This window comes from Euleptes europaea, chromosome 10, assembly GCF_029931775.1.
Source record: "Euleptes europaea isolate rEulEur1 chromosome 10, rEulEur1.hap1, whole genome shotgun sequence".
Lineage (NCBI taxonomy): Eukaryota > Metazoa > Chordata > Lepidosauria > Squamata > Sphaerodactylidae > Euleptes > Euleptes europaea.
This window is the reverse complement of record NC_079321.1, coordinates 59,935,903-59,963,247: the sequence shown is the minus strand read 5'-3', so window position 1 is coordinate 59,963,247 and position 27,345 is coordinate 59,935,903. Positions and strand designations below refer to the sequence as shown.

Here is a 27,345-nt window from a genome sequence, read left to right as displayed (position 1 = left end):
ATATCTCGGGGGTTTTATTACTTTTACTGCTCTCGGTACACGACTGAACGTCCCTTGCTCTGCGTTTCCCAGCCCTGCCTTTCCCAGATGACTTGGTGGTTTGTGTGCTTGCTTGAACCCCCAATGGTTGGCTTGAACTGACCGTCCGGGGGTCTCTGTTTGGATGCCTCGGCGGAGCCTGGGCTGCCGGGAAGCAGGGGGAAAGGCGGCACCATGAAAGAGAAGTCCAAAAACGCCGCCCGGACGCGACGGGAGAAAGAGAACAGCGAGTTTTACGAGCTGGCCAAGCTGCTGCCGCTGCCCTCCGCCATCACCTCGCAGCTCGACAAGGCGTCCATCATCCGGCTCACCACCAGCTACCTGAAAATGCGCGTGGTCTTCCCCGAAGGTAGGGGGTCGGGCCGGGCTGGCCTTCCCTTTCCCGGCCCAGATCTGGAGGCTGGGGGGGCGTGGAGGCCGGATCTGGAGGCTGGGGGGGGGGGCGTCCGGGCCCGGGACGGTCTGGCCTGCCATCTGGCCCGACAGCAGGGGACGGTTCCGGAGCTCCCTCGCTCTCGGGCTCTCTTTCCCCCACCCCGCTCCCCCCGTAACCACTTTCCCCTTCGGTACACAGGCCGTGTTTGGTTGGGGGAGCCGGCAGCGCCTTTGTCAACACGTCGAGGCTCAGAGCTCAGCTGCCTCTTCCTCCAAAGCAAACAGCGCGCGCCCTGGCAGAAAGTCGGGCATTCCTGGCCCAACCACGTGCATTGCCCCAAAGGGCAATTCGCCCATATTTATTATAGATACGTGGGGGGGGGGGGGGAGAGAGAGAGAGAGAGAGAGAGAGCGGGGAAGGAATTAATACCAAGGTAAACATTGACTTAGATCTAAGCGCAGTCCTGGTTTCAGTACCCAGCCACGCACATAAGCAGCGGAGTGGGGGTGGGGGGAGAGGACAGAAGAAACCGAATTCAATTCCTATCTTGCATATGCACGAACCGGGCACATTTGGATCGGATGTTTCTGATTTCGATGCGGAGTGAATCGAAGCCGACGCGTGGAAAATAATAGTCTCGCCTCCGCCCTATAAAGATAATTCACAGTGGGTAGCCGTGTTGGTCTGTTTGCAGTAGTAGAAAAGGGCAAGAGTCCAGTAGCACCTTAAAGACGAACAAAAATATTTTCTGGTAGGGTAGGAGCTTTCGTGAGCCACAGCTCACTTATCTGAAGAAGTGAGCTGTGGCTCACAAAAGCTCCTACCCTACCAGAAAATATTTTTGTTAGCCTTTAAGGTGCTACTGGACTCTTACCCTTTTCTACTCCGCCCTAAAGTTCTTGCCATTTATGCATGGGAGGTTTTGCAGCTTTCTATCCACTCAGCTGCCCCATCTGAACTGTCAAAACTCTGCATGGGGGGGCTTATTGTTGCGTTTTGAGAATTGGGTGGGGGAAATGTGCATCTACAGAGCGGCAAAACCTCCCAACGGAGGGACGCCAGAGCAGAATCCAGTCCAACACCCGCCTCCAGCACTTCACAAACCCACCTTATCCACACTTACGCAGAGCTCAGTGGGGTTTACTCCCAAGTAAGAGTGTGTAGGATGGCCACCTTGGGCGAGCGTTGAAGGCAGGGGTCTTATTTAGGATTAAGGTGTCTTTTTTTCCACACTGTGCATTTGGGGAAGTCTGATCTTTGGGGTCTTCGGCGGAGAACCCAATCCTAAACAGGTTCGGAATGTGTCCCAGTGCACATTTCCGTAGGCATGAGACCTATTAAAACCCGTGGGATTTACGTGTGCGTAAACTTGCATAGGCTTTGACCTAGAACGACGATCTCAATCAGGTTCTGTGAAGCGTAAGAAATAACCCGTAGGCTGGGGAGGGTAACATGTTTCTCATTGCTGTGAACTTGCCGGAAGATGAGAAGCTAAAAGACCCGGTTGATGTCACAGAATCGGTAGATTAAAAAAAAATCCAGTGTGGGAGGAGTCACGAAATGCGATCGGGGTATTTAAGATTAAGATTAAGACTAGACTCAGGATACAAGAGGGAAGCATCTCGCAGAGGGAAATTCTCCCGGAGGAATGAAGGGAAATAAATCCTTAGGATAGCTGCAGTTTGAAGGACAAAAGCAGAGTTGCACGCAAAAATTCTCACCACTGAAGCCACCAGACGTTTTTGCTATGAATCGGCAACGAAATACCGACAGGTTTCCGCCTCCCCTCCCCGTCTGTTAATCGAAACTTCAACCAATGACTACTTAAGTAGGTTGTTTAAAGGGAGTCCCTCGCCCGCGTTCGTTCTTTGCATGGGAGTAAGTTTAACCAACGCAAGTGGCGCTTGCTTTCAAGCAGGTCCGCAGGCCTAAGCATACTTACTCTCGGTAGGAAGTTCGACGGAAACTCAGTGAAACCCCCAGGAAAAAGGCGTTTAATTTAGTGTTCTCTAGGTTCGCAGTTATGTATTATTACGTAGTTAGCTCTCTATAACTTAATAATATCAAGCACGTTATGTTTAGCACAATCCGCGTTAAATTCTTTAAACCCCGTAGCTTTCAAGGAGCGAGAGGAGTAAAGCGCAGGTTTAGACCTCTTACTGGTAACAGCGGGACTAACACCCCCAAAGCTCTTAACATTTCGTTAGAAATAAATATCACCGAGTTCAATGGAGCTTACTCTGGAGAGCACAGGGTTTCTCTGTAAGGCGCTTAGCTTTGGCTGGATCGCGCCCGTACAACCGACCGTTCCGTTCACTCCCATTCCTACGGCCTATGTGCTTTTATGTTAGCTACGCACAGGGGCCTTTTAGATTTTGCAAATTAAAAAAACACATTTTTTTAAAAAAAGAAGTTCCATTGCATTTAATGGAGCTTCCTCTCAGGAAAGTGTTTCTAGGATTGTAACCGTACGCCCTCCGTGAAATATACATGAAAGGCGTCACCGCGGGATGAAGTTACTTGGGCTGCAGCGGAATTTACTTCTAAGTAACTAGGAGGGAGATCCAGGCCCCTTGCCCATAGTTTTCTTCCGGAGAGACGGCGAACGCCTCTTTCTTCTGTTGAAGTCGATGGGATCGGACTACGGCCGGATCGTGCCCTCTGCTTCCAAAAGCGCCAGATCGGCGCTGCCTCCACGTGCCAGCGTTTAGGATCAGGGCACGTTGGGGAAGAGGCTAGTTAACAGCGGCGGAATCCCCACCTCGGAGACCTTTTTTTTCCTGGTGGACGCGAAAAGGAGACGTCTGTATTTATTTTTTTCAAGGCGGTCCCCTCCGATTGCCCACCCGGGGCAGAGCGCGCCGAGCCGGCGAGGCCCGCGGGGTTCCTCGCGGGATAATTAGCCCTGATCTGCCCGCTTCCGCGGCCACCCGGGCGGCGTGCTTTGGCAGCGGGTCTGGTCAATTACAGGCGCCTCCGTCGCGGGCTGGGCTCATCAAACGAAGCCTATGGCGTGGCTTGTCTGCGGCCAGCGAGGGGGTGGGGGGAGCCCTGGGCTCGCCCCCTCACTGAAGGCCTGGAAGACGAAGGCGCCCGGGGGACTGCGTGGCCAAGGGCAGATGCCGCTCCGGGAGCCCAATTCGAGGCAGCCGGGCGTTTTTTGGCCCCAGGGACGCTTGGCTTGGCGGAGGGGTGGCTGAGGTGGGACTCTCTTGGGTCTCCGGTCTTCCCCCGCCTCCTTTTTATTCCTGCCTTTTTTACCGCTGCCACAAATCCAGGGGCAGAACCCAAGGCGGAACCAGGTGCCTTCTATGCCTAACCCTAAGACGCTTTCACACATGCTGAATAATGCACCGTCGATGCACGTTGCAGCTGGATTTTACATTAAAACGCACGGGCGGTTTTGCCTTATATTTGCCGCTCCCCAGAAGAGGCTCTCAACCTTTTTCGCTCCATTTCCCCCTTTCGCCGCTGTTCAGAATATAATTCCCCCCTTCCCAAGATAGTCATAAACTTTATTGAATGTAGCAGATTAAATTAAAAACAAACTACAATTTTACTGATTGTACATAATCTACAGGACATCACACTTTGCTGAATAGTGGTCCCAGTCCGTCCCCCCCAACCCTAAAATTCTCTTCCCCACCCCTCGGGAATTCCACCCTTGTTGAGAAGCCATGCTCTAGACGCACATTTTCCCCATCTGAATTCTCAAAACTCTGCATGGGGGCTTATTTTTGAGTTTTGAGAATTTGGTTGGGGGGAAATGTGCATTTAGAGAGCAGCAAATCCAAGGCAAAACCTCCCGTGCTCTTATTGTGTGCGAGACAGCAAAATCCACTTGCAAACCATGGTGAAAGTGGATTGAAAGTGCATTACTCAGCATGTACGAAAGAGCCCATGTACCTAGCGAGTAAATCATAATGAACTCGGCGGGGCTTATTTCTAGCTAAACAAGTGACCCCCAGGGATGTTGCTGTGTTGGGACCGAGACCCCCGGCTGTTTTCAGGTAAATTGGTGGGATCTGAGCCTTGCAATGGGATCCTAACCGTGTTTACTTGGGGGGGGGGGGTGAGACTCAGTGATTTCAGTGAGCCTCTCTTACTTCCAAGGATGATCTTGGCCGTGGTCGCCCTGCGGCTGTTTCCAGTGCCTGGCTTATCCACCTAAGAAAGTCGTGACGTTAGAATCTGCCTGGGTGGTCTGGAGGAGTGAAGAAGTTCAGGAGTGTCACTGGGGAGGGAAGAGCCCCAGAAAGAGGGAAGAGCAAATCGGTCGAATACTGCTGGTGGTAATTATAGACCCATCTGTTCCACTGAAGGGAGGGAGGCATTCTGATTCCATTCCAGGACTTCCGGCTTAAACAGTTTGGGGATAGCACAGGCCTCCCCTTCTTCCGCTATGGGCTGCTTTGGGCTCCACTCCTAAGCCACTGGTCCAAAGCAGCCTAGTTGAACGTGATGCAGCTAAGCCAATATGTTTATCCCGACGTTTCAAGGGCCTGTCTGGGAGCGAAGTTTCCAAACCCTGCAACTGCCACAAGTTGCGGGGTTACCACACTTGTATTCCCAGCGATGTATTAAGAGTTTGAAAATGTTATAAAAATATACTGTTCGCAATTTCTGTGTATTCCCAGCGATGTATTAAGAGTTTGAAAACGTTATAAAAAATACTGTTCGCACTTTGTTTGGCCCCTTTAGCTGTGAAGATGTCTTCCAACCATTTATAAACCGTGGTATCCAAAAGGCCTTTTAAAGCGATGTTTTTTATAACATTTTCAAACTCTTAATACATCGCTGGGAATACAAAGTTGGACTTGGGAAGTGCGGCTTAGTGGATACATGTGGGCCGTTTGGGGCTTGAAGGCAAGCCAGAAAGGACCGATTCTCTGTTTAGAATTCGGGTTGCTCGGGTTGGCAGGCGCGGCTGGACTGCCATAGTTCGACGCAGCAGTTTTTGGACAGATGGGCTCTCTGGAGAGGGTGACCTTTCCGCATCCTGCCTTAAATGAGGGGGCTCGGCAAAGGGTCAAGCAAGCAAAGAATGGAGAACGCCAAACCTCTCTAATCTACCGCGTTTCTTCCCCAGTCCCTAGGCCACTTACACATGTGAGGTTTTGCCTTGGATTTGCTGCTCTCTAGGTGCACGTTTCCCCCATCTGAACTCTCCAAACTCTGCATTTTTTTTGAGAATTCGGATGGGGAAACGTGCATCTAGAGAGTGGCAAATCCAAGGCAAAACCTCCCAGGCATAAATGGCCTCTGTCTGTCTTAAATTGAATCCGGATCCACACCCCTCGGCTGCCAGAAGACCCCTTCAGGGCTGAGTCCCTCCTTATGTCTGCTGGTGAAACTGGGAGATGACTTGATCCTGCTGTTAGCCTTGCCGAAAGCTATTAAGTACATTGGAAGGTGAAGAGCTTCCGCCTGGCGTCCTCCCTGGGGATGGGCAATGACGGAAGGGGCCGATGGAATTGACAGGCGGAACCAGAGGATGACGCCACGCTGACGCCTGTCTGGGCTTTCTACGTCAGAGACCACTTAGGCAGCAACCTGCTCGCCTCCCTGGGGTGTCTGTTAAGGAGACAAGGGCGAAGTAGCGGAGATTTTGAAACAAAAAGGAGGCTTTAATTTACTTGTGCGCAAGCGATTTGGGGTGGGGGGTACAGCCCCAAACTGAACGGGTCATCCCAATCCGCGTCATTAGTCTCCCCTCTTTTGAAGAGAGGGTTGAATATAAATGATTGGGTTTTTAATTTTTTTTTATTTCACAAAGATTACAATAGAGCACAAGGTTTAATCACATCTTGTTTTCATTTTCAAGCAACTCGCCCTCAGCCACAAAAAAAAAATAAAATTCTCCTTACAATGTTATAAGCACAAAATTTAAAGCTTTCGGATTTGTAAGCCGCGTCTGCGCTCAGCTCATTATTTCTTCAGGATCAGAGGCTCCTGTAGGTAAACTGTAGTTTAGCAGTCACTGGATAGCTAAACCCTAGGTGGTCGTGTGCTGGGGACCCGAGAACCCAAGAGGCAAAGGAGACAGCTTGGCTTGAAGACGTGCAGTGAGATCCTAAGGATGGCTACTCCGAATGTCACCGAGTTCAGTTAGGAACCCCCCCCCCCCAAAAAAAAATAATGTTGGTGCAGAACTGACCCTTAACCCCCCCCCCCGTTGGTTTAAATTGAGGTTAAAAGTGTGCTCGTTCCACCGGTTCAGGGACAGCCGGCTGAACAGGGTCGTGCGGATCACCTGTTATTCTTATGGGAGCGTCTGACCGACGGGTAGAGGGGAGGCTTGAACGGGCCCGGCGATGCCCAGCCTCGGGGAGGGCCGAGCTATAAGGAAGAAGCCTCCATAGCAATGGAAAGCAGTTGAGATCTGGGGCAGGGGGCTTTCTTTCCTCGTCCTTACTGGCGCGACGCCCATGTCCGCAGCGTTTCTTCCTCATCCACTTTCGCGACTGCAATTTTATAATCCGCTAACGCAGGCTTTAGACATGTACCACTGGAAGGGGTGGTCTTTTTTTGCCGCCTCTGGTTGGAAGAGGACGGGATCGAAAGGCCAAGCAAGTTGCTCTCTCGCTCGAAAAACCTCCAGAGGGAAGGGTGTGTATGAAAGGTAAATGGCTTGGGAGCAATGCCTGGGAGGTTTGGCCATGGATTCGCCTCTCTCCAGATGCACGTTTCCCCCATCGGGCTGCATGGGGGGCTCATTTTTTAGTTTGGAGAATTCAGATGGGGGAAATGGGCATCTAGAGAGCGGCCAATCCAAGGCAAAACTGCCCATGCATAAATGGCCAGGGAGAAAAAGTGCAGTCTACCGAATACCCCCCCTTTCTTCAGGATACCCCCCTCCTTGCTGTCACCTCTCCCTAGGGAAAAAAAAATCCTATGGCACCTTAAAGTTTCGGAGAGCAGTCGCAAGCCGTTCTGCTCAGGTCTATTCAACGGGGTGAGCTCTCAGGGAAGCGTTGGTAGGATTTCACTGTTGTGGCAGAAACTTATTTTCTAAAGAGACCTTTCATTAAGGCTGTTTAAAGAGACTAAAAGCAGGACAGGTCATCTTCAGGATAGGCCCCACGTATTATTTTAAGGTTTGGGTTTTTAAGGGTTATCTATTGAAGGTGTGTTTTTTTAAGAGATTGATGGGTATTTGTTATTTTATAATATTATTTACTTCGTGCTAAAAATTAATGAAAGTTCGTTTTTTAAAAAAAAAGGATTTTCGGCTCAGTTCCTATCGCAGTGATGCTTACCAAAAAAATTCCGGTTGATTCCCTACTGGTCAGATTTGCCCCTTTGTCAAGGGAAAGGAAGAAAGGGCCGTTACGGAAATCCACACAACCTCACTCCAAAACATTTAAACAGGCTTCGTCTTTAGTTAACATTGGGGGGGGGGGGAGGTGTTGAGAAAAGATACACATTTAAAGAGTCCTGGGTTTGATTTCCCTTCTTACATCGAGGCCGCTATTACTATGCAGAGGTTGAGTGAAAATCGTTTAGCGTTTCAGTAGTCATAATTTTATTTTATTTTATTTTCAGAAGTAATGGGGGGGGGGGGAGAAAGAGAGAGAGAGAGAAGAAACCTGTTTCCCACGTGGATCGGTGATTTAATGCCTGTTTTTCCTAGCTGCTGAGCGAAATGATTGAGCGTTGGGTTTCAATGTTTATTTTCTTACAGACGTTTTTCTCATTGAAAAGCCTTTAAGCTGCCCGCCCTCGTTGGGTTCTAGTTTTGATGTGTCCCTGAAACGCGAAGTGCAGAACAAAAGCCCTCGCTTAACTGTTGCAAAAGCAGATTTATGGTGGAGGGAAGAGAGAGAGAGAGAGGAAAATATTGGATTGATTGGCAAAGCCGTAATTTCTTTGGAAGACGCCGCCCCGTTTATCAGAATAGAAACGAGGATCGTTAGAATATTTTCTTTTAAATTTGCAGATCTGAACTAATTTTGCACGTGGGGTTAATTCGTTTAATTTCGGCCGATTTCTGGGCGAGACGTGGGGGAAAAAAATCCCTCTTCTCTTGTGAGCCCTAACATTTTAAAGCCCGGCGTTTGCCAGGTCCTCCGAAAATACGCTGCTGCTCTCTAATGAGGAATCCATTCATGTTTCTCTTCCCTTCGTGGCGTTGTTTATTTGGATAAAACGGATGTTATCGAAACATTAACTACGGATTGGGGAGGGGGAGGTCGAGGGGGGCAAATGAACCCATTCGGTTTGCCTGGGTTTTTCCAGGCCAGCGACTTGCAGGATGTGTGCGTGTTCTAAATTTTTATTTATAGGTAGAAGTTGGTTGTTTTTTTTTTCTTTCTCTGTGAGAGGGTCACCGCCTCTTACGATCCGAAGTAGAGAGATGTCAGTAAGCAGTGCCTGTCAAGCAGGTCCTGGGAGTGCTATTCTAAGACGCAGAGGAGTCTGCATAAAAGAGAATGGCCATTTATGCCTGGGACGTTTTGCCTTGGATTGGCCATTCTTTAGATGCACATTTCCCCCATCCATATTCTCCAAACTCAACAATAAGCCTCCATGCAGAGTTTTGAGAATTCGGAGGGGGAAAATGTGGGTCTAGAGAGGGGCGAATCCTGGGCAAAACCTCCCATGCATAAATGGCCATTCTCTTGGCTGCGGAGTTCTGGCCTCCTTGGTTAAGCGCCAAGATCCGAAGCAGAGTCACACCCTCTTAAATCCATTAAAGTAAATGGAGCTAGAAGGGTGTAATTCTGCTTAGGACTGCCCTGTAACACTCCCCTTTTAAACCACCTGGCTCCGGTTGCAACTGGCTCTGGAATTCGCCTTGGCTTCCCTGCTTGGAGGATTCGGGTTCCTGGTTGTGTCTGCCCTGATAGGAGCCTGAAGACCAGAATCACCTGGCAGGGTTCAGGGGAGGGGTGCCACGTGGCAAGGGGAGGGGGTGGGCCCAGCAGTGCGCATGCGTCTCCAGACCTAAGCATGTCTCAGACCTTGCCTAGGCCCTTACGGTGGCTGACCTGAGTCTGTAAGAAAGCTCAATTAGCTAACCTTCCAATTCTCTTCCCATCTGAGACCATGGGAGGCAAAGATCTGACTTCGCACATTCATAGTTCAATGTGCAATCAAAAGGCAGTGCAATAATAGCTCCTCTTTGTAACTTCTTTGTAGCTGGAGTTTGGACTCAGAAACGTTTATGCTTGAATAAATGTCGGTAGTCTTTACAGTGCTACTGGAGTCCTGTAAAATACATAATATATATTTATGCATTTTCCTGTCTTTAGCGGAGTTTGTTGAGGGGAGGGACTTCAACGCCAGAGAGTCCAATGGCCAAAGCGGCCATTTCTCCAGGATATTGATCTCTATCGGCTGGAGATCAGCTGTAATAGCAGGAGATCTCCTGCCACCACCTGGAGGTTGGCAACTGTAATCGGGCTGCGTGTGGGGGTGGATGGGGGGTTACAACTTCTTCCTAAGCCAGTCAGAAGGAGAAATAGCCAGTCCTTAGTGGGGTAGTAGGCTTCTGTTTGAGCTGAGGTTCACAGCACTGAGTTTTTATCAAGTTCCTCTCCTCACTGAAATGTGTCTACAAAAACCTCCTGGAGTAGAAAAAGCGCTCGCATGCTAAATTATTATGGCAGGGATAATTCTTCCTGTAATAAAATTGTGCAGAAAACATAGAAAAGCAGGCAGACGGGTTCAAGCCTGCCGTCTCCCTGCCCCGCTAGTTTTTCCTGTATGCAAGGGAGTGGTTTGGGTTTTGTATGAGGGAACCTGAGAACCACACACAGCCGCCCCCCCAACGACAGCAGCTGACCCAAGCCAAATGTGCAGGCGTGACTGTTCTGCGGCTCACCTTTCCGATGGGCTTAGAAATCAGTAAGGGCACTTTCACACGTGCTGAATAATGCCCCTTCAATGCACTTTAACAATCGTTTGCATGTGGATTTTCCCTTGCACACCGTTAAATCCAGCTGCAAAGTGGATTGATTGAAAGTGTATTATTCAGCATGTGTGAAAGCACCCTAAAGGCAGGATTCTCCCTCCCCTTCCCGGCATGCAAGGCTTCCTATTAACGTTGACACCATCGGTAAAGCAAAGCCGGTCTTCCTGTTTGATATTGTAAGCTCCTTGTGAGCGGAGACCGGTTATGCTTATGCACTTCCTTAAGGAACCATGTATCCGGGAGACATCGTATAAATAACCAGCGATAGACTCTTTTTTTGCTTATTGCATTTTAAAATGCACGTGTTCAACCAATTCCCCCCCACCCCAATATTGATTTTCAGGAGTTGTGAGATGAAGAAGGCCTGAGATTTAGGATGGAGGGGGAGGGGGGTAAGGATGCGGTGAGTCTTGCAAAGTCTTATTTATTTATTTCAGTGTAAATAACTAATTTCCGGACGGTGTATAGGGAACTGCACATTCGGGACATGGTCAGACAGTAGGTTGGAAGCAGAGCAGGAGCGCTCTCTTCTGCCCAAGTGCCAGGAAAGGAAGGGCTGTGTCTGGCTGAAGTGCAGCCCGAAGAGAGCAATCCTAGGCGTACTTTGCCCCTACCTGGATGGGCAGGTTAGCCCGAACTCGGCAGATCTGGGAGAGCAAGTCGGCATATAAAAACCATCTTCTGCTGCTGCTTCTTCTGCTGGTCGGCGGTGATTTGGATGGGAGACCTCCAAGGAACACCAGAGTCGGGAGGCAGAGGCAGGCAATGGCAAACCACCTCTGAATGTCTCTTGACTTGAAAACCCCAACAGGGGTCACCCTAAGTCAGCTGTGACTTGGCAGCAATAATAATAATAATAATGTATTGAGTAATACTGAATATAGAAAGATTTGTTTCCAGGTAATCGTGCATGGGATCCAGCTTCAGGCCACCGCTTTCAGTCACTTTTCGGGGATAATACCGGGCTTGTTGTAGGGCATTGGAAATGGGAAGTGCTGGTGGGGGGGCGCCAGGAGCATTGGTATTCATCTGGGGCTTCCACTGAAGGCGCTGCCCCCTTCCTTCCAGCCACTGTAACTGGAAGAAGTTTCAAAGGTCACTTCTCTGAAAGAGGAGCCCTTTCCTCAGAGGTGAGATCTGTTGAAAGCAGCACCTCCACCGCTAAGAATGAGCACCTGTCTTTGCTTTCCAAAGGGAGAATCGGTTCCTACATTGGGAGCTCCTGGGAAAGCACCTTCCCACTGCAGGGGTAGAATAATAGAAGAATCATAGAATCATAGAGTTGGAAGGGACCACCAGGCTCATCTAGCCCAACCCCCTGCACAATGCAGGAAATTCACAACTACCTCCCCACCCCACACCCCCATCTTCATGCCCAGAAGATGGCCAAGGTGCCCTCCCTCTCATGATCTGTCTAAGGTAATCTGTTAGCATTGCTGACAGATGGCCATCTAGCCTCTTCTTTAAAACCTCCAAGGAAGGAGAGCTTACCCCCCCCCCCCAGGTGTTTGTCTTCGGTTTGCGTTCCAGGGCCCTTTGAAATCGAGGAGTGATTTCGATGGAGACCAGGCACAGCTGGCCAGGCGGCTGTATGCAAACTCGCCCTTCCCTCAACCCCGACCCTAAAGGGGAGATGGTGCATTCAGGCACAGGCAGCCTGGTTTACTTGACCGTCTAGCGATTGGCACCATAGCCCTAAAAGGAAAGATTTCCCACTGCTCGTACTGCAGTTGCAGATGAAATCTGCTCCATACCTCGAACATCCCTTGTACAATGCTCAGGTTCTGTTTTTGGTTTGGGTCAGGCTCCCCAGATTCAGGAAGGCTGGGGCTTGTTTTCCCTTTGCCATAACGATCTCTCTCTCTCTGTGTGTGTGTGTGTGTGTGTTAAATGCCAGTCACTTCCGACTCATGGCGACCCTATTAATCAGTGTCCTCTCCTTAACAGCCTTGCTCAGATCTTGCAAACTGAGGGCCGTGGCTTCCTTTATAGAGTCAATCCATCTCTTTTCCTGCTACCCTCAACTTTTCCTATCATGATTTTCTTTTCCAGTGACTCTTGTCTTCTCATAATGTGACCAAAGTAGGACAGTTTAGTCATTTTAGCTTCTAGGGTCAGTTACCATCATGATCTTCCAAAGGGAAATATTGCCAGTTAAGTTTCATTGCCTTGAGTGGGATGGCCCAGGCTAGCCTGATCTCGTCAGATCTCAGAAGCTAAGCAGGGTCGGCCCTGGTTAGTATTTGGATGGGAGACCACCAAGGAATACCAGGGTTGCTGTGCAGAGGAAGGCACTGGCAAACCACCTCTGTTCGTCTCTTGCCATGAAAACCCCAAAAGGGGTCGCCATAAGTCAGCTGCTACTTGAAGACACTTTATACACACACACACACACACACACACACAGAGGTTGCAGAAGCTTGCAATGAGAGCCAGCCTGGTGGTGTGGTTAAGAGGGTTAAGACTCTAATGTGGGGAACCGGGTTCGATTCCGCCCTCCTCCCCATGAAACCTGCTGGGTGACCTTGGGCCAGTCACGGTTCTCTCAGAACTCTCTCAGCCCACGCAGAGGCAGGCAGTGGCAAACCACCTCCGAACGTCTCTTGCCTTGAAAACCTTATGGGGTCGCCGTTAATTCTCTCCGGGTGGGCTTGGGGTGTGACAAAGAAGATAGTTCTCCTCGGAAGAACCCCATCTTGTGTGAATGGCACCATTCATTCACCCGAGAACCGTCACATGGTTGCGCTTTAACTGGTACTATTGACACCCGCAGTGAATAACTCTGGTGAAGTGAACATTTTCCTTTATTCCCATGACACGACATTATTACTAGTCAGGAATGTTGTGAGAACACAGAGTATTCTTATGCATGGGAGATTTTGCCTTGAATTTGCCCCTCTCTAGATGCACATTTCCCACCTTCAAATCCTCAAAACTCAACAATAAGCCCCCAGGCAGAGTTTTGAGAATTCGGAAGGGGAAAATTTACATCTAGAGAGTAGCAAATCCAAGGCAAAACCTCCTGAGCGTAAATGGCCAGAGAAACATTTCTAGCTTCACTTCTGTTTCTGTTACTACTACATGGGGGCATTCCTGTGAGAGTGCGGTCCTACGCACATATACTTGGGAATAATCCAGACTGAACTCCATGGGATTTAGTAAATGGCCAAAAGGCCTGCCTGCTAGTAGGCAAGGTTGCACCTGTCCGCGTAGTAGCACTAAAGTTCCTCAGGCAGCAATTCTGCTGCCGCTAGTACAAGCAGTAGAAGGGCTTCCCCGTTAGCAGTACTTTTGATCGGCCATTTATGCCTGGGAGGTTTTGCCTTGGATGTGCCACTCTCTAGATGCACATTTTCCCCATCCAAATGCTCAGAACTCTGCATGGGGGGCTCATTGTTGAGTTTTGAGAATTCGGATGGGGAAAATGTGCACCCAGAGAGCGGCAAATCCAAGGCAAAGCCTCCCGTGCATAAGTAGACGTCGCCATATATTTCTCTCCGGTTTGTGACGTGGACTCTGCAAGCTCCATAAAAGAGTAGGCACATTTCTAGATTACGCAGCATTTATTGGAGGGGGGGGAGGAAGTGCGTGATGGGGCCACTTTCCTGGTAACTGTTGCCTTGAACATTGTATTCTATCCAAGCCTCCTGCTTGGATTCAGCATGCGCGTTCCCCCGGAGAATCAAGCCATCTAAAGGTGGGGGGCGATCCCAGGGAGGAGAGCGAGATAAGTCGGAAGCAATTTGCTTGATCCGGGGGAGGGCTGCCCTCCCTCCAGCATTGGAGGCCACGTTATAAGCTTGAAGGTTATCTTTTTTGTGGGGTGGGGGCTTTGCCAGTGAAGGCAGGAAGGCGGAGTCGGACTAAGACAAGAGCTAGCGCTAGCCCGCGATCCTCAAACAACTTTAAAAGGACACGCTTGTTTCGCAACCTGTTTAGTACACTTGGCTTTGGGGGGGGGGGGCAGACCAGCCAACCCTGTAGACCGTCGCTCCCCCCTCCAGAAATGCCTAAACATGTTTGCTCGGAAGTAGGTCCCAGAGATTTCCATGGGTTTGCTGCCTAGTAAGAAAGAACCCGTAGTCTTGCGGCCCAACCAGGTTCGGACAGGTGCCGCTTGGATTTAGCAGACACATTTGTCCAGGGGATAAAGCGGCCCCTTAAGTACGAACACAGGTTACTCCGAGGGCAAAAACGCATGGGAGGTTTTGGCTTGGACCTGCTGCTCTCTAGATGCACATTTCCCCCCGTCTGAATTCTCAAAACTCTAGTTCTGAGAATTTGGCTGGGGAAAATGTGAATTTAGATAAGCTTGGGCAAGTCGGAGCTCGCTGCCTCAGACGCCTGCGTCCCCCGAGAACAATTCTCCTTCCACTAAGGTTATGTCAGACTATCACTACTGCCTTGCAGTTGCACGGGTGTAGTAGGGCCTTCCGGGACGGAAAGGGGAGGGGGCTCCCAGAGATCCGCTTTCTCTAGAGGCCATTTACGCATGGGAGGTCTTGGCTTGGATTTGCCCCTCTCTAGAGGCACACTGTCCCCATCCAAATTCCCCAAACTCAACAATAAGCCCCCATGCAGAGTTTTGAGAACTCAGATTGGGGGAAATGTGCCTCTGGAGAGGGGCAAATCCAAGGCAAAACCTCCCGTGCGTAAAGTTGCCCGGCCTCCAAGCGAAACCCAGGGTGCGCTTCGGGCTGTGCGAGCCGGAGCCAAGCCGGAGAAGAGGGTGCGGCGGCATCTGGCCGGGCGGGCGGCTCCTCCGCATCCTCCCGGCCTCGTCGGCGGGCCGGTGGGGATTAGGGCGAGCGGAGTGGATCTCCTCCGCCTCATTTGGTTACTAATTGGTTTCTTGTTTTAGAAATCGAAATCTCATTTTCTGGAGACGACAAAGCCGCGGCAGGCAGCCCGGGAAGGTAATCCGGGGGTGGGGGTGGAAGGGGGGGGAAATCTTCCAAGGGAAACCGGAGAAAGGCGAGAGGGGAACTTCGCCCGGCTTGCGCAGCGCAACGTGAGCCGGCGGAGGCTCCTTAGATCCCTAATAGACACATCCCCTTCTCCGGCGACTGATGGAAATGGGATAAAGCCGGGCTGGGTTTGGGGGGGGGGGGAGGAGGAGGAGGAGGAGGAGGGAGGCGCGGAAAGGGCCGTTTTGATCTCGGGAAGGTTAATGTAGCGGAGGCTGGAAAGCTTCCAAAAGAGGCTCCGGTTTTTCCCTTTTCTCCCCTTTCTTTTCGCCTCCGACCACTTTAGCGGGGAAAATCCCCCTTTCAGCCCGGCCAGCTCTCGAGTCCCTTCTTCTTTTCCAGTTGCCCATTCTTCTGCGTCTGTTCCCTTCTTCTCCGGGCCTCTCCAAATTACAAGAGAAGTCTTTAGATCTTCTAATCCCAAAGCAAAAGGGAGATAGGAGCGCTTTGGGTTTTTTTTTTTTTAAGGCAATTAGAGGATTTGCGAAAATTGGGCTGCGGTAGGTCAAGTGCAAAACAAAACAAAAAAGTCAGTTTAGGTCGCTGGTTAAAACGAAAGTTAAAAAGCAAGGAGCGGGCGGATTTTTAAATACAACGCCCGAAGCAGTCTAGACACAAAAAAGTCGGAGACTGCAGTCCCATAAGCATTTCCTCGCAGTGAGATCGTGGGGCCGACTTCCGAGTAGACATGCAGCAGATCGCTTAGTAGAGAGGGGGGAGAGAGATGCAACCCCGCGAGGATTTATGTCGCTTGGGAATGCAAAAGAAACATGTTTCGAAGTAACTCTGCTCCGGCTCAGGGTGGCTGCAAAGCAACCCCGCTGCGCGCAACCGGATCACGCTTGCCACCGCGTAAATCGCGTTGAACTCGATGGAATGAACGTGCGTAGGATCTGGACGGATCGAGGAACAAACGTGCCTAGGATCTGGCTGCCAGAAACCAACCGGCTGGGCCACTTATGCCTGGGAGGTTTTGCCTTGGATTTGCCGCTCTCTAGGTGCCCATTTTCGACATCCCAATTCTCAAAACTCTGCACGGGGGCTTGGTGGTGAGTTCTGAGAATTCAGATGGGGAAAACGCGCATCTAGAGAGGGGCAAATCCAAGGCAAAACTTCCCAGGCATCAATGGCCCGGGAGATGCGAGATCGGAGCGTGGGTGGAAGTCCCTGGCCTCAGCTGGACGGCGGTTCGCTGGGAAGCCCCCTCCCCAACATTTTATGGCGTCCGTAAAAAGAGTGCGCGTGCATGGGGGGAGGGAGGAGGGGGGTCGTCGGTGAATCGTAAGAGCCGGCCATTAGGAAGGCCCTGGACATCTGGCCAGTTCAGCCCTCCTTTCCCCTCCTCACCTGGCCAACCGGGATTTTTAAGAAGGCCTGAGAAAACATTTATTTAGCAAACATTAACTCAAACCCAGCGACGGGGTTGGAGGAGGGTTTGCAGCGAGCTGCGGCTCAGCGCTGCTTGACCCAAACGAATGGGGGGGGGGTCCCTGGCGCGAAGCGACCCGCTTGGGCGGAGGAGCTGTTCATTAACCCGCCGGGGCCGCGTCTCCTCTTTCAGCAGCCCACGAAATGGGATCCCCCCCCTCTCAATGCAGATTAATCAACAACCGGGGAGGGGGGGACCCCCCTCCGGGGAGAACGCCGAGCTGGGAACCGCAGCGCCTGGCCTCGGCGAGGAGAGAGCCCTCCAAGGAACACAGCCAAAGCATCTTGGCTCCCCCCTGCTTGGCTCCCTTCTTCAACAGCCCACCCCCAGTCAGAAAGCTCGAAGTCCCTCCCCGCCCCCCCCCCCAAAGTTTTTAAGGCCATTTATGCATGGGAGGTTTGCCTTGGATTTGCTGCTCTCCAGATGCGCAGCTAAGAAATCAGGAGACTGAGACTGGGAAGGGCAGCCATGAAGGAGATAGAAAGTATTTTGAAGTGTAAGGATGTGTCACTGGCCACCAAGATTAGGTTAATTCATGCCATCGTATTCCCTATTACCATGTAGGGGTGTGAAAGCTGGACATTGAAGAAAGCTGACAGGAAGAAAGTAGACTCCTTTGAAATGTGGTAGTGGAGGAGAGTGTTACGGATACCGTGGACTGTCAAAAAAATAATAATCAGTGGGTTATAGATCAAATCAAGCCTGAACTGACCCTAGATGCTAAAATGACTAAACTGGGGCTATCGTATTTTAGTCATATTATGAGAAGGCAAGAGTCACTAGAGAAGACAGTCATGCTAGGAAAAGTTGAGGGCAGCAGGAAAAGAGGAAGACCCAACAAGAGATGGATGGACTCAATAAAGGAAGCCACAGCCTTCAATTTGCAAGATCACGTGCATTTTCCTCATCCGAGTACTCAAAAAACTGCTTATTGTTGAGTTTTGAGAGTTCGGATGGGGAAAATTCGCATCTAGAGAGATCAGCAAATCCAAGGCAAAACCTCCCATGTATAAACGGCCTACGGTCTCCTCCTGAGCTGCAGCTAGGGTTACCAGGCCCCTCTTTGCCAAGGGCAGGAGGTTTTTGGGGCGGAGCCTGAAGAGGGCAGGGTTTGGGGAGGGGAGGGACTTCAGTGCCATAGAGTCCAATTGGCAAAGCGGCCATTTTCTCCAGGTGAACAGATCTCGATTGGCTGGAGATCAGTTGTAATAACAGCTACTACCTGGAGGTTGACAGCGCAGCCCAACGGGAAGGTGAGACCTCGACCCCCACCCCACCCCCTCGGCTTGGGAAGAGGACGCACCCGTCTCCGGACTGGGTGCCCCGGGAGCTTTGCACAGAATCTGGGTTGGGGGCTTTCCCTGGAGGACTTCAACCCGGCAGGCAGGCTGCTGCAGCAAGTGACCGACGGCTGCTCTTCCTTCGTCCTTGGCCTTGCTGCATGCGGCCCACCCGTTTTGGCGAAGGCGTTTAGCCGGGGAAGCCGAGAGGCTCCCGCCTTGCCCTGCTGCCTTTCCTTCCAGATGCCAAGGAGGAGAGGGCCAGGCTCGCCGGCTTGCTCGGCGAGGGTTTGTTTCCTCCCTTCCAACAAGTCCTGACATCCCTTTACTTGGGCCATTTATGCCTGGGAGGTTTTGCCTTGGATTTGCTGCTCTGTAGATGCACGTTTCCCCCCTCCGAATTCTCAAAACTCAACAATAAGCCCCCCATGCAGAGTTTTGACAATTCAGATGGGGAAAATGCGCATCTACAGAGTGGCAAATCCAAGGCAAATTCTCCCATGCGTAAACGGCCTTGGTAGGCACTTCGAGCGATAGCTGCGACTATGATTTCGAAGCAAAGGTGTGAGGCGCCACTTCCGAAGGCGGTCTTTTGAGCATCCCTCTGCTATCTGCCTCAAGTAAGCGCAGACCCCCCTCGCTATGTCACGGGCCAGGTTCTAGCAAGCAAAGGCCCCGGAGATGCTACCTAGCCTGGCTCTAGCCCTTTCCCGCTCCAAACCCTGTGCCCAGTGGATTCGCACACGCCTACTCATCATGTGTCGACTCGCATCTATGGAGAAAGCTACAGATCTCCCCCCACCCCAATGACTACCGGCGTGGTGTAGTGGCTAAGGAGTAGAACCTGAGAAACCCAGGTTCAAGTTCCCACTTGTGCCATGGAAGTTTGCTGGGTGACCTTGGGCCAGTCACACACTCTCAGCCCCTGACCCTGGCTAATATTTAGGTGGGAGACCTCCAAGGAATACCAGGGGGTGACAGCCCCACCCACCTCCCAGGGAGTCTGTGGCGGGGAAGGGAAGGTGATTGTAAGCTGGTTTGATTCTCCCTTAAGCGGTAGAGAAAGTCGGCATTTGAAAGCCCACCTCTTCTTCTCAACCTCCTTCCACCGGTGGGATGAGATGAATTGAAAAGGCAGCCTTAGGATCTGACCTTCCACTGTTATTGACTTCGTTTATACCTGGTGGGGACATAAAGCGGTTTCTTCCTTTCCATCCTGACAACGGCCCTGTGAGGCAGGCGAGGTTGACTGCCCCCAGGTCTCCCAGTGGGGACGCGAGCTTTTAGGCCAGGGCTCTTGTATTTCAGCTGCCTTTGAGGGGCCCAATTCAGCGGCGGGGGGGGGGCTTATTTTGCAGAGAGGAAAGTGAGTTGTTGGATGAGGCGGAGATTTCACGGCTCGGCATTTCACTGCGGCCGCGAAACCCTCTGGACAAAAGCCGTTTTCCCACCCGAGCCATGCGGCAGTTCTCTCTGGGGAGGGGCTGTGGTAGAGCATCTGCTTGCCATGCAGAAGGTCCCAGGTTCAATCCCCGGCATCTCCAGTTAAAGGGACTAGGCAGGTAGGGGGTGCGAAAGACCTCCGCCTGAGACCCTGGAGAGCCGCTGCCGGCCTGAGTAGGCGACACTGACTTGGAAGGACCAATTCACAGTGGGTAGCCGTGTTAGTCTGTCTGCAATAGTAGAAAAGGGCAAGACTTGGATGGACCAAGACAGCTTCATGTGTTCAAAGGGGAGGGGTGGTGGTGGGTGGGTGCCTTAGGAGGGAGAGAGATCAGCGACCCGATCCTGCGAGGGAAGCAACCTTTGCCTAGTCGACAAGAAGCCCTGGGATTCAAGCTGAGCCTGCAAGTTTTTCTTGGGCTTTAGGAACCGACGCCATCGAAGATCCATCGTCCCCGTCTTCTCAGGGCGTCCCGCTCATCTCTATCCGTTGTAGTCTTCGGGCCTCGATCCCACTGGGTGGGTTTGCGTTGATGGACGCATTCCCAAACGAGGGAGGAGACCCCCCCCCCACCCTTCCAGACGTCCCCCTCCGCCAAACGAAAACCCCTTTGCCGAAGGCTGATCTTACTTCGTTCACCCTGGTTTGTTTTAGCTGAATGGTGGTCCTACAAGACGAGACTGACCACCAGGGCTTGGCGTTTGGGATCAGCCCGCTTAACGCTTTCTAGACATCGAAGCAACAGATTTGCCACTTGGGAGGGTGGGGGTGTCGTTTCCTGCCTTGATCCAGTTTCGAATGGAAATTGGTTTTGTTGGTCAATGAACTTGGGTGTATCTGTAACGTAGTAAAATATTCGGAAATATGATTTCTATTTATTCATGTACGTTATTTATAGGTACTTGGGGGACTGTCCTGTGGTTGATGGAATTTCTTTTAATTTACAAAGACATAATCTCATAAATAATCTACCATCCGGAGGTTTGACAATTGTGTGAGAAACAATTCTCAGGGATTTCAATGGTGCTTGCGTTCACCAAGGCGTCTTGGGTGTGTGGTGTCTCTCCGTTCCCCCCCATCCAAATCAGGCAAGCTCGTTTCGCCTAAGGGCTAATTATGTTCAGCTCCAGGCTCCTGTTCTTTCTTTGTATCCTTTAAGTACACTTATATCCCCCCCTTCCTTCGAGGATAGCAAGATTACTTACCCCCCCATTTTATCCTCACAACAATCCTGTGAGGTAGGTTGAGAGAGAGAGAGAGAGAGCCTAGCAACAGAGACAGCCTGTCCTAAGGTTGCCATGGGAGCTTTATGGCTGAGTGGGGATTTGAACCTAGGACGATGCCAACACTCTTAACAATTACACCAGGCTGGCTTACACCGGCCAAAGATCCTCCGGTACTGTAAACTGCTGCTTCTTCCGCCAGCAACCTCCTTTAGGAACCTCCTCCCATCGCCCACCCAAGAGCCAGCGTGGCATAGTGGCTAATAGCGGTGATTTGGGGGTGGACTCTAATCTGGAGAACCGGGTTGGTTTCCCCACGCCTCCACCTGGAGCCAGCTGGGTGACCTTGGGCTAGTCACAGTTCTCTCAGAACTCTCTCAGCTCCACCTACCTCACAGGGTGACTGCTGCGGGGAAGGGAAGGTGATTATAAGCCGGTTTGAGTCTTCCTTGAGTGGTAGAGAAAGCCGGCACATAAAAACCAACTCTCCTCCTCCTCCCTTTAACTTTCCGTGTCTCCTTCTCAACAGGGCTTGGAGAAGCTTGGGGACACCCGAGTCGCACTAGCCCCTTGGACAACGTGGGTCGGGAGCTGGGATCCCACCTCTTGCAGGTACTGGCCCGGAAAGTATGATCACCTGACAGGAGGCTGGCTCTCAACCCAGTTGAGATGCAGGATTTGGATTCAAGGCTCTCGAGTCGTGTAGGAAACATCTGCTGAGTTCCACATTCAGAGTCCAAGCTCCAGAACCTAAGTAACCCTCGCGCACCAAGGAAACTATGAGCTGGACTCAGCTGCAGTTCTGCAGCCCCCCTCCCCCCATGTTTTGTTCCTATGAATGCCTGTTTCAGAACTGGAGGATAGCTTTGTTGGGTCCTCCTAGATGTGGCACTTCTTCTTATCATCCCTGATCCTTTTCTTCATATAAATTGATAGAATTCAAAAGCAAGTAGAGGTACATAAAGGTGAGGTAGCCAGTCACCAGCCTCAAACTTCAGTTGATACCCATTTAATCCAGTTGACTGGAGGGATTAATCTCATCCCAAGAGGTGGTTTCAAATCAGAGCGAGGGAGGATCTCGGTGGAAATGGATCCTCCTGGATGAGTGTCCTTCCGAAGAGACTTAAGTGCATTCCTAAGGAAACTTACTCCAATCAAAACCCATTCATTTCAATGGGTTTAGACTGGAGTAAGGAATGGATTGACTCAATAAAGGAAGCCACAGCCTCCAATTTGCAAGATCTGAGCAAGGCTGTCAAAGATAGGACATTTTGGAGGACTTTCATTCATAGGGTCGCCATGAGTCGGAAGCGACTTGACGGCACTTAACACACACACACACATACAAGGGATGCACTGTAAGTCTGCGATCCTAAGGACACTTGCCTAGGAGTAAGCCCTGTGGAATAACGTGGACTTACTCCCAAGTAGACCTGTTTAGGATCGCTCCCTTAAGTGTGATGGCAGGTAAATGTTGTTTAAAAAGCTAGGTGGGTTTTGGCATCTCTGGCTCTATCAACCCCCCCCCCCCGTACGTTGTTAGGGGGCTCTCTTCCGCCCCATTTTTAAGGATTCAGGGGAAAGGGTCAGCGATGGCCACCATCAGGAAGGCTTCACTGTTCTTTTGTGCCCCTTTCCTTGCAGACCTTGGACGGATTCATATTCGTGGTGGCTCCAGACGGCAAGATCATGTACATCTCCGAGACCGCCTCTGTTCACTTGGGCTTGTCGCAGGTATTTAATGGAGGGATGGGCGTGGTGGAGGGATATTTTTAGGAACTATTCGCATTTGGGAATATGTGCTCTTGGTAGCATTTGATTTGGAGCAAATATGCTTGGGGCAAGTCCTTTTACAACCAACCAGAGATCAGTGCCATCCTAACCGCATCATCTTAAATTTGTTTTTTATTTATTAATTAAAAATTCATCTGCTTTGAGGTACCAAGCTAACAAAAGTTCTCCTGCAACAGAATCCCATGAACAGCAAATAAAACTATGGCATATAGCAGTCTGAAATAAGAACTGAATGGGACTACCCCTGTCTCCCGTCCTTGGTCCAAGGAACTCACGGTTCTTCCCTCCTTCATCGGAGAGCCAGCATGGTGTGGTGGTTTGGAGTGGTGGACTCTGATCTGGAGAACTGGGTTTGATTCCCCACTCCTCCACATGAGTGGCGGATGCTAAACTGGTTAACTGGGTTGGTTTCCCTGCTCCTACACATAAAACCAGCTGGGTGACCTTGGACTAGTCACAGTTCCCTTAGAGCTCTCTCAGCCTCACCTACCTCACAGGGTGTCTGTTGTGGGGAAGGGAAGGTGATTGCAGGCCGTTTTGATTCTTCCTTAAGTGGTAGAGAAAGTCGGCATATAAAAGCCAACTCTTCTTCCTCTCCTTCTTCCTCTTCTAAAGAACAAGCCAGATGCTCTATGTGCAGGGCCCCAATCCAATGCATGTCACCAGGAGCTGCCCCTTGTTCTGACCCTGATGCTAAACCTGTGTCCAAGCTGTCCTGTTTCAGAATGCCGATGGGGCCTGGCATGATCGAATGCTCCTCCCTGTATCCAACCCCCCTTTCCCAAGGCCAGCTAAATGTCTGCAGGAAAGGGCCAGCCCTGGCAAGCTGGTTTTCTGTGTGCAGAGGCTTTGTTTCGAAGGGGTGGGGTGGAGAGCATGCTGCTGGCCATCTCCAGGACAGAGGCCTTTCTAGAGCTGGGCAAACAGGCACAGGGTCGGCAAAGGACACGTTCACACATGTCAAATAATGCGCTTTCAATGCACTTTGCAGCTGGATTTCACTGTGTGAAATGGCACCTGCAAACCATTGTTAAAGTGCATTATTCAGTATGTGTGAAATCGCCCAAAGAGTTCTCATTGCAATCCTCAAGGTAAGAACTAAGGCGGGGGTACCAGTCCTCCCGCTTAGGGTTATTTCCCCCCCCCCCCCCCAAATCCTGTGCCTTTAACAGCTGCAGGATGACAAGAAGAAATTTACTAGCGGAGTTTTCCCATCACTGAAGTCCGGAGAAACGTTCCCTCGTCACGCTTAAAGGCGCAGGAATTCTTGTGGGCAGAAGGGACTGGTAACCCCATTTCTGTATGTGGACTGTGGATCAGCCCAGGAAAGGGATCCAGAGCATCCAGATATGATAACCCCGTTGAAATACTTGAGGGCTGTCATATAGAGGATGGTGCCGAGCTGTTTTCTGTTGCCCAAGGTCGGACCAGAACCAACCGGTTGAAATTAAATCAAAAGAGTTTCCATCTAGACACTAGGAAGAATTTTCTAACAGTCAGAGCAGTTCCTCAGTGGAAGAGGCTTCCTCGGGAGGTGGTACGCTCTCCTTCCCTGGAGGTTTTTAAGAAGAGGTTAGATGGCCATCTGTCAGCAATGCTGATTCTGCGACCCTAGGCAGATGATGAGAGGGAGGGCATCTTGGCCATCTTCTGGTCACTAGGGGTGTGTGTGTGTGTGGGGGGGGGGAAGGTAGTTGTGAATTCCCTGCGTTGTGCAGGGGGTTGGACTTGATGACCCTGGTGGTCCCTTCCAACTCTATGGGCGAAAACGCACGGTCCCTTTATCCTCCTTTAATCCCTGTTTCAGCCAGGATTCCACGCCTGCGTTTCGCCTAATGTGCGTTCGATCCTGGCTAAAACAGGGATTAAAGGAGGATAAAGGGACCGTGCGTTTTCGCCCTAGGATTCCAAGTCCATATGCATGGCGGGGATGTCTTCCAAAGGAGGTTTTCAGCAGGGGATGCGAACTGAATGGGGACGCTGGCGCTGATGGAAAGACACAGCGCCCTTTCTCTCCGCCTCCCGCCTCCTCTCTTGCAGGTAGAGCTGACCGGCAACAGCATTTACGAATACATCCACCCGGCCGACCACGACGAGATGACGGCGGTCCTGACGGCGCATCAGCCTTACCATTCCCACTTCGTACAGGGTAAAGTCCCCCGGGTGGAGCAGCGGGTGGGGACGCAGGAAGCGTCCGGCGTCCGAGGGCAGCCTCTTCCCTGACCTGCGCCTTGTGCCCCCCTTGTCTCCTAGAGTACGAGATCGAGCGCTCCTTTTTCCTGCGCATGAAGTGCGTCTTGGCCAAGAGGAATGCGGGGCTGACCTGCGGAGGCTATAAGGTAGGTGGGCGCAAGGGAGCCAAGTAGTGGTCTGTCTGGGAACTGCGTGCATCCTCCTCTGAGAGCAAAGGCGGCTCTTAAACCTTCCCTGACGTGGGGCGCTTTCACACGTGCCAAATAATGCCCTTTCAATCCACTTTCAATGCCGTTTGCGGATGGATTTCACTGTGTGAAATGGCAAAATCCCCTTGCAAACAATCATTAAAGTGTGCTGAAAATGGATTGAAAGGGCACTATTCAGCAAGTGTAAAAGTAATGACTACAGGAGAATTACGCAACTTTAAGGTTGACAATGAGGAAATTGAAATTGTTCAAGACTTTCTATTCCTTGGCTCCACCATCAACCAAAAGGGAGACTGCAGCCAAGAAATCAGGAGATTGAGACTGGGAAGGGCAGCCATGAAGGAGCTAGAAAAGATTTTGAAGTGTAAGGATGGGTCACTGGCCACCAAGACTAGATTAATTCATGCCATCGTATTCCCTATTACTATGTATGGGTGTGAAAGCTGGACAGTGAAGAAAGCTGTTAGGAAGAAAATAGATTCCTTTGAAATGTGGTGTTGGAGGGGAGTGTTACGGATTCCGTGGACTGCCAAAAAAACAAATCAGTGGGTTATAGATCAAATCAAGCCTGAACTGACCCTAGAAGCTAAAATGACTAAACTGGGGCTGTCGTATTTTGGTCATGTCATGAGACGACAAGAGTCACTGGAAAAGACAGTCATACTAGGAAAAGTTGGGGCAGCAGGAAAAGAGGAAGACCCAACAAGAGATGGATGAACTCAATAAAGGAAGCCACAGCCTTCAATTTGCAAGACCTGAGCAAGGCTGTCAAAGATAGGACATTTTGGAGGACTTTCATTCATAGGGTCGCCATGAGTCGGAAGCGACTTGACGGCACTTAACACACACACACACACACACACACACAAAAGTGCCCGTGGAGAATTGATGCTCTGGGTTAGAGAGGACCTATCATTATCATTAATAACATGGATTCGTTTTATTAAGCTCTTCAGCACCTTTACGCTTGGATTTTGAGCACATTTACTTAGAATAATATTTTCAATGAGATAATGCCAAATTAGATGATGCCAAACTAGATGATGCCAAACCCTTAGGGAGAAATCCCTTTACATGATGGGAGTTACTTCTGAGTTAACACACCAAGGATCCGGCTGTAAGGACTGTATTCCTGAACATACTTGAGAGAAAGTCCAAATAAACGTCGCTCCATTTCCGTGGGTTGTAATGGGATTTATTTTCCGGTAAGGCTGTAATCCTAAACAGACATAAGAAATGCCACTGGTACACGCAGCACGATCCTGTGCTGACTGTGTGGAGTTCAGCTCCGAAGAGTTCAGTGGATAAAATGGATAAAAGTCCAGAGAAGTGAAGTGAAATGCTTCGAAATAAGCCATATGACGTTTGTGCCCGAAGGTCTAATCTGACTGCAATGAAATCAAGCAGAATTTAGCCCCACACAGGGCCGGTGCTTCCATTAGGCGAACCATGCGGTCGCCTAGGGAGCAGACCTGACTGGAGGGGCAATTAACAAAAAAAATTAGCAGTTTCAAGTTTTGTGTTTTTATTTTTTTCTACAAGACATTTGTTTCTGAAAATTGGTTTGTAATGGGGAGCGCAAGCAGTTAGCCTTGCCTAGGGTGCAAAAAAGCCTGGCCCCAGCCCTGGCCCCATAGATGCGGGAGTGGCCGATTGCGTTCAGATAAGAACATAAGAAAGGCCCTGCTGGATCAGACAAAGGCCCATCAAGTCCAGCAGTCTGTTCACACAGTGGCCAACCAGGTGCCTCTAGGAAGCCACAAACAAGACGATTGCAGCAGCACCATCCTGCCTATGTTCCACAGCACCTAAGATAATAGGCATGCTCCTCTGATCCAGCATGGCCTTTCTTATGTTCTTAACTGTGTTATGTGATGCAAGGTGATAGGGAGTCCAGTCTGTGATGTTATACCTGTAGCGTCCCATTCACACATGCGAGTCATTACGATGTTGCCAAATGGGGATGAATAAGCATGTGTAAACCAAGCCAGTGGTGGAGAACATCAAGCGATTTAGGTAGTCTTCCGAGCGATTGCTGACTCGAGTGGAAAGCACCCTATTGACTTCAACGGTTCTCCCTGTCATGGTAGGTCATTCATTGCAGCGGCTACCTAAAGATCCGCCAGTACAGCCTGGACATGTCCCCCTTTGACGGCTGCTACCAGAATGTCGGCTTGGTGGCCGTGGGCCACTCGCTGCCCCCCAGCGCCGTGACGGAGATCAAGCTGCACAGCAACATGTTCATGTTCCGGGCCAGCCTGGATATGAAGCTCATCTTCCTGGACTCAAGGTAGGGGGTTACCTGGCACAGTGACGAAGCACGTACTGGCAGAGGAAGTGCCTCGGTTCATTCTTCTGCCTCTCCAGCTACATGATTCGGGTCAGAGGTTTGCAGGGAAGACCTTTCTCTGCCGGAGAGCTGCTGCCAGTCAGAGTCAGGCGGGCAAGTGATGCTCTGATTCTGTGTGAAGTGAG

The 27,345-nt window shown here is 50.7% G+C and overlaps 1 protein-coding gene across 1 annotated transcript in view; it reads left to right on the top strand.

Annotated features, from left to right (window-relative positions):
- The first annotated feature begins 213 nt into the window (after nucleotides 1-213).
- The window catches only part of SIM1 (SIM bHLH transcription factor 1), a 76,365-nt gene continuing 49,233 nt past the window's right edge, over nucleotides 214-27,345 (top strand). Inside the window, exons 1-6 of the mRNA XM_056856628.1 lie at nucleotides 214-388; nucleotides 21,204-21,286; nucleotides 22,319-22,408; nucleotides 24,509-24,617; nucleotides 24,722-24,807; nucleotides 26,961-27,160. Of these exons, the coding sequence (XP_056712606.1) occupies nucleotides 214-388; nucleotides 21,204-21,286; nucleotides 22,319-22,408; nucleotides 24,509-24,617; nucleotides 24,722-24,807; nucleotides 26,961-27,160 (743 nt within the window). The remainder of the gene's footprint in view (nucleotides 389-21,203; nucleotides 21,287-22,318; nucleotides 22,409-24,508; nucleotides 24,618-24,721; nucleotides 24,808-26,960; nucleotides 27,161-27,345) is intronic.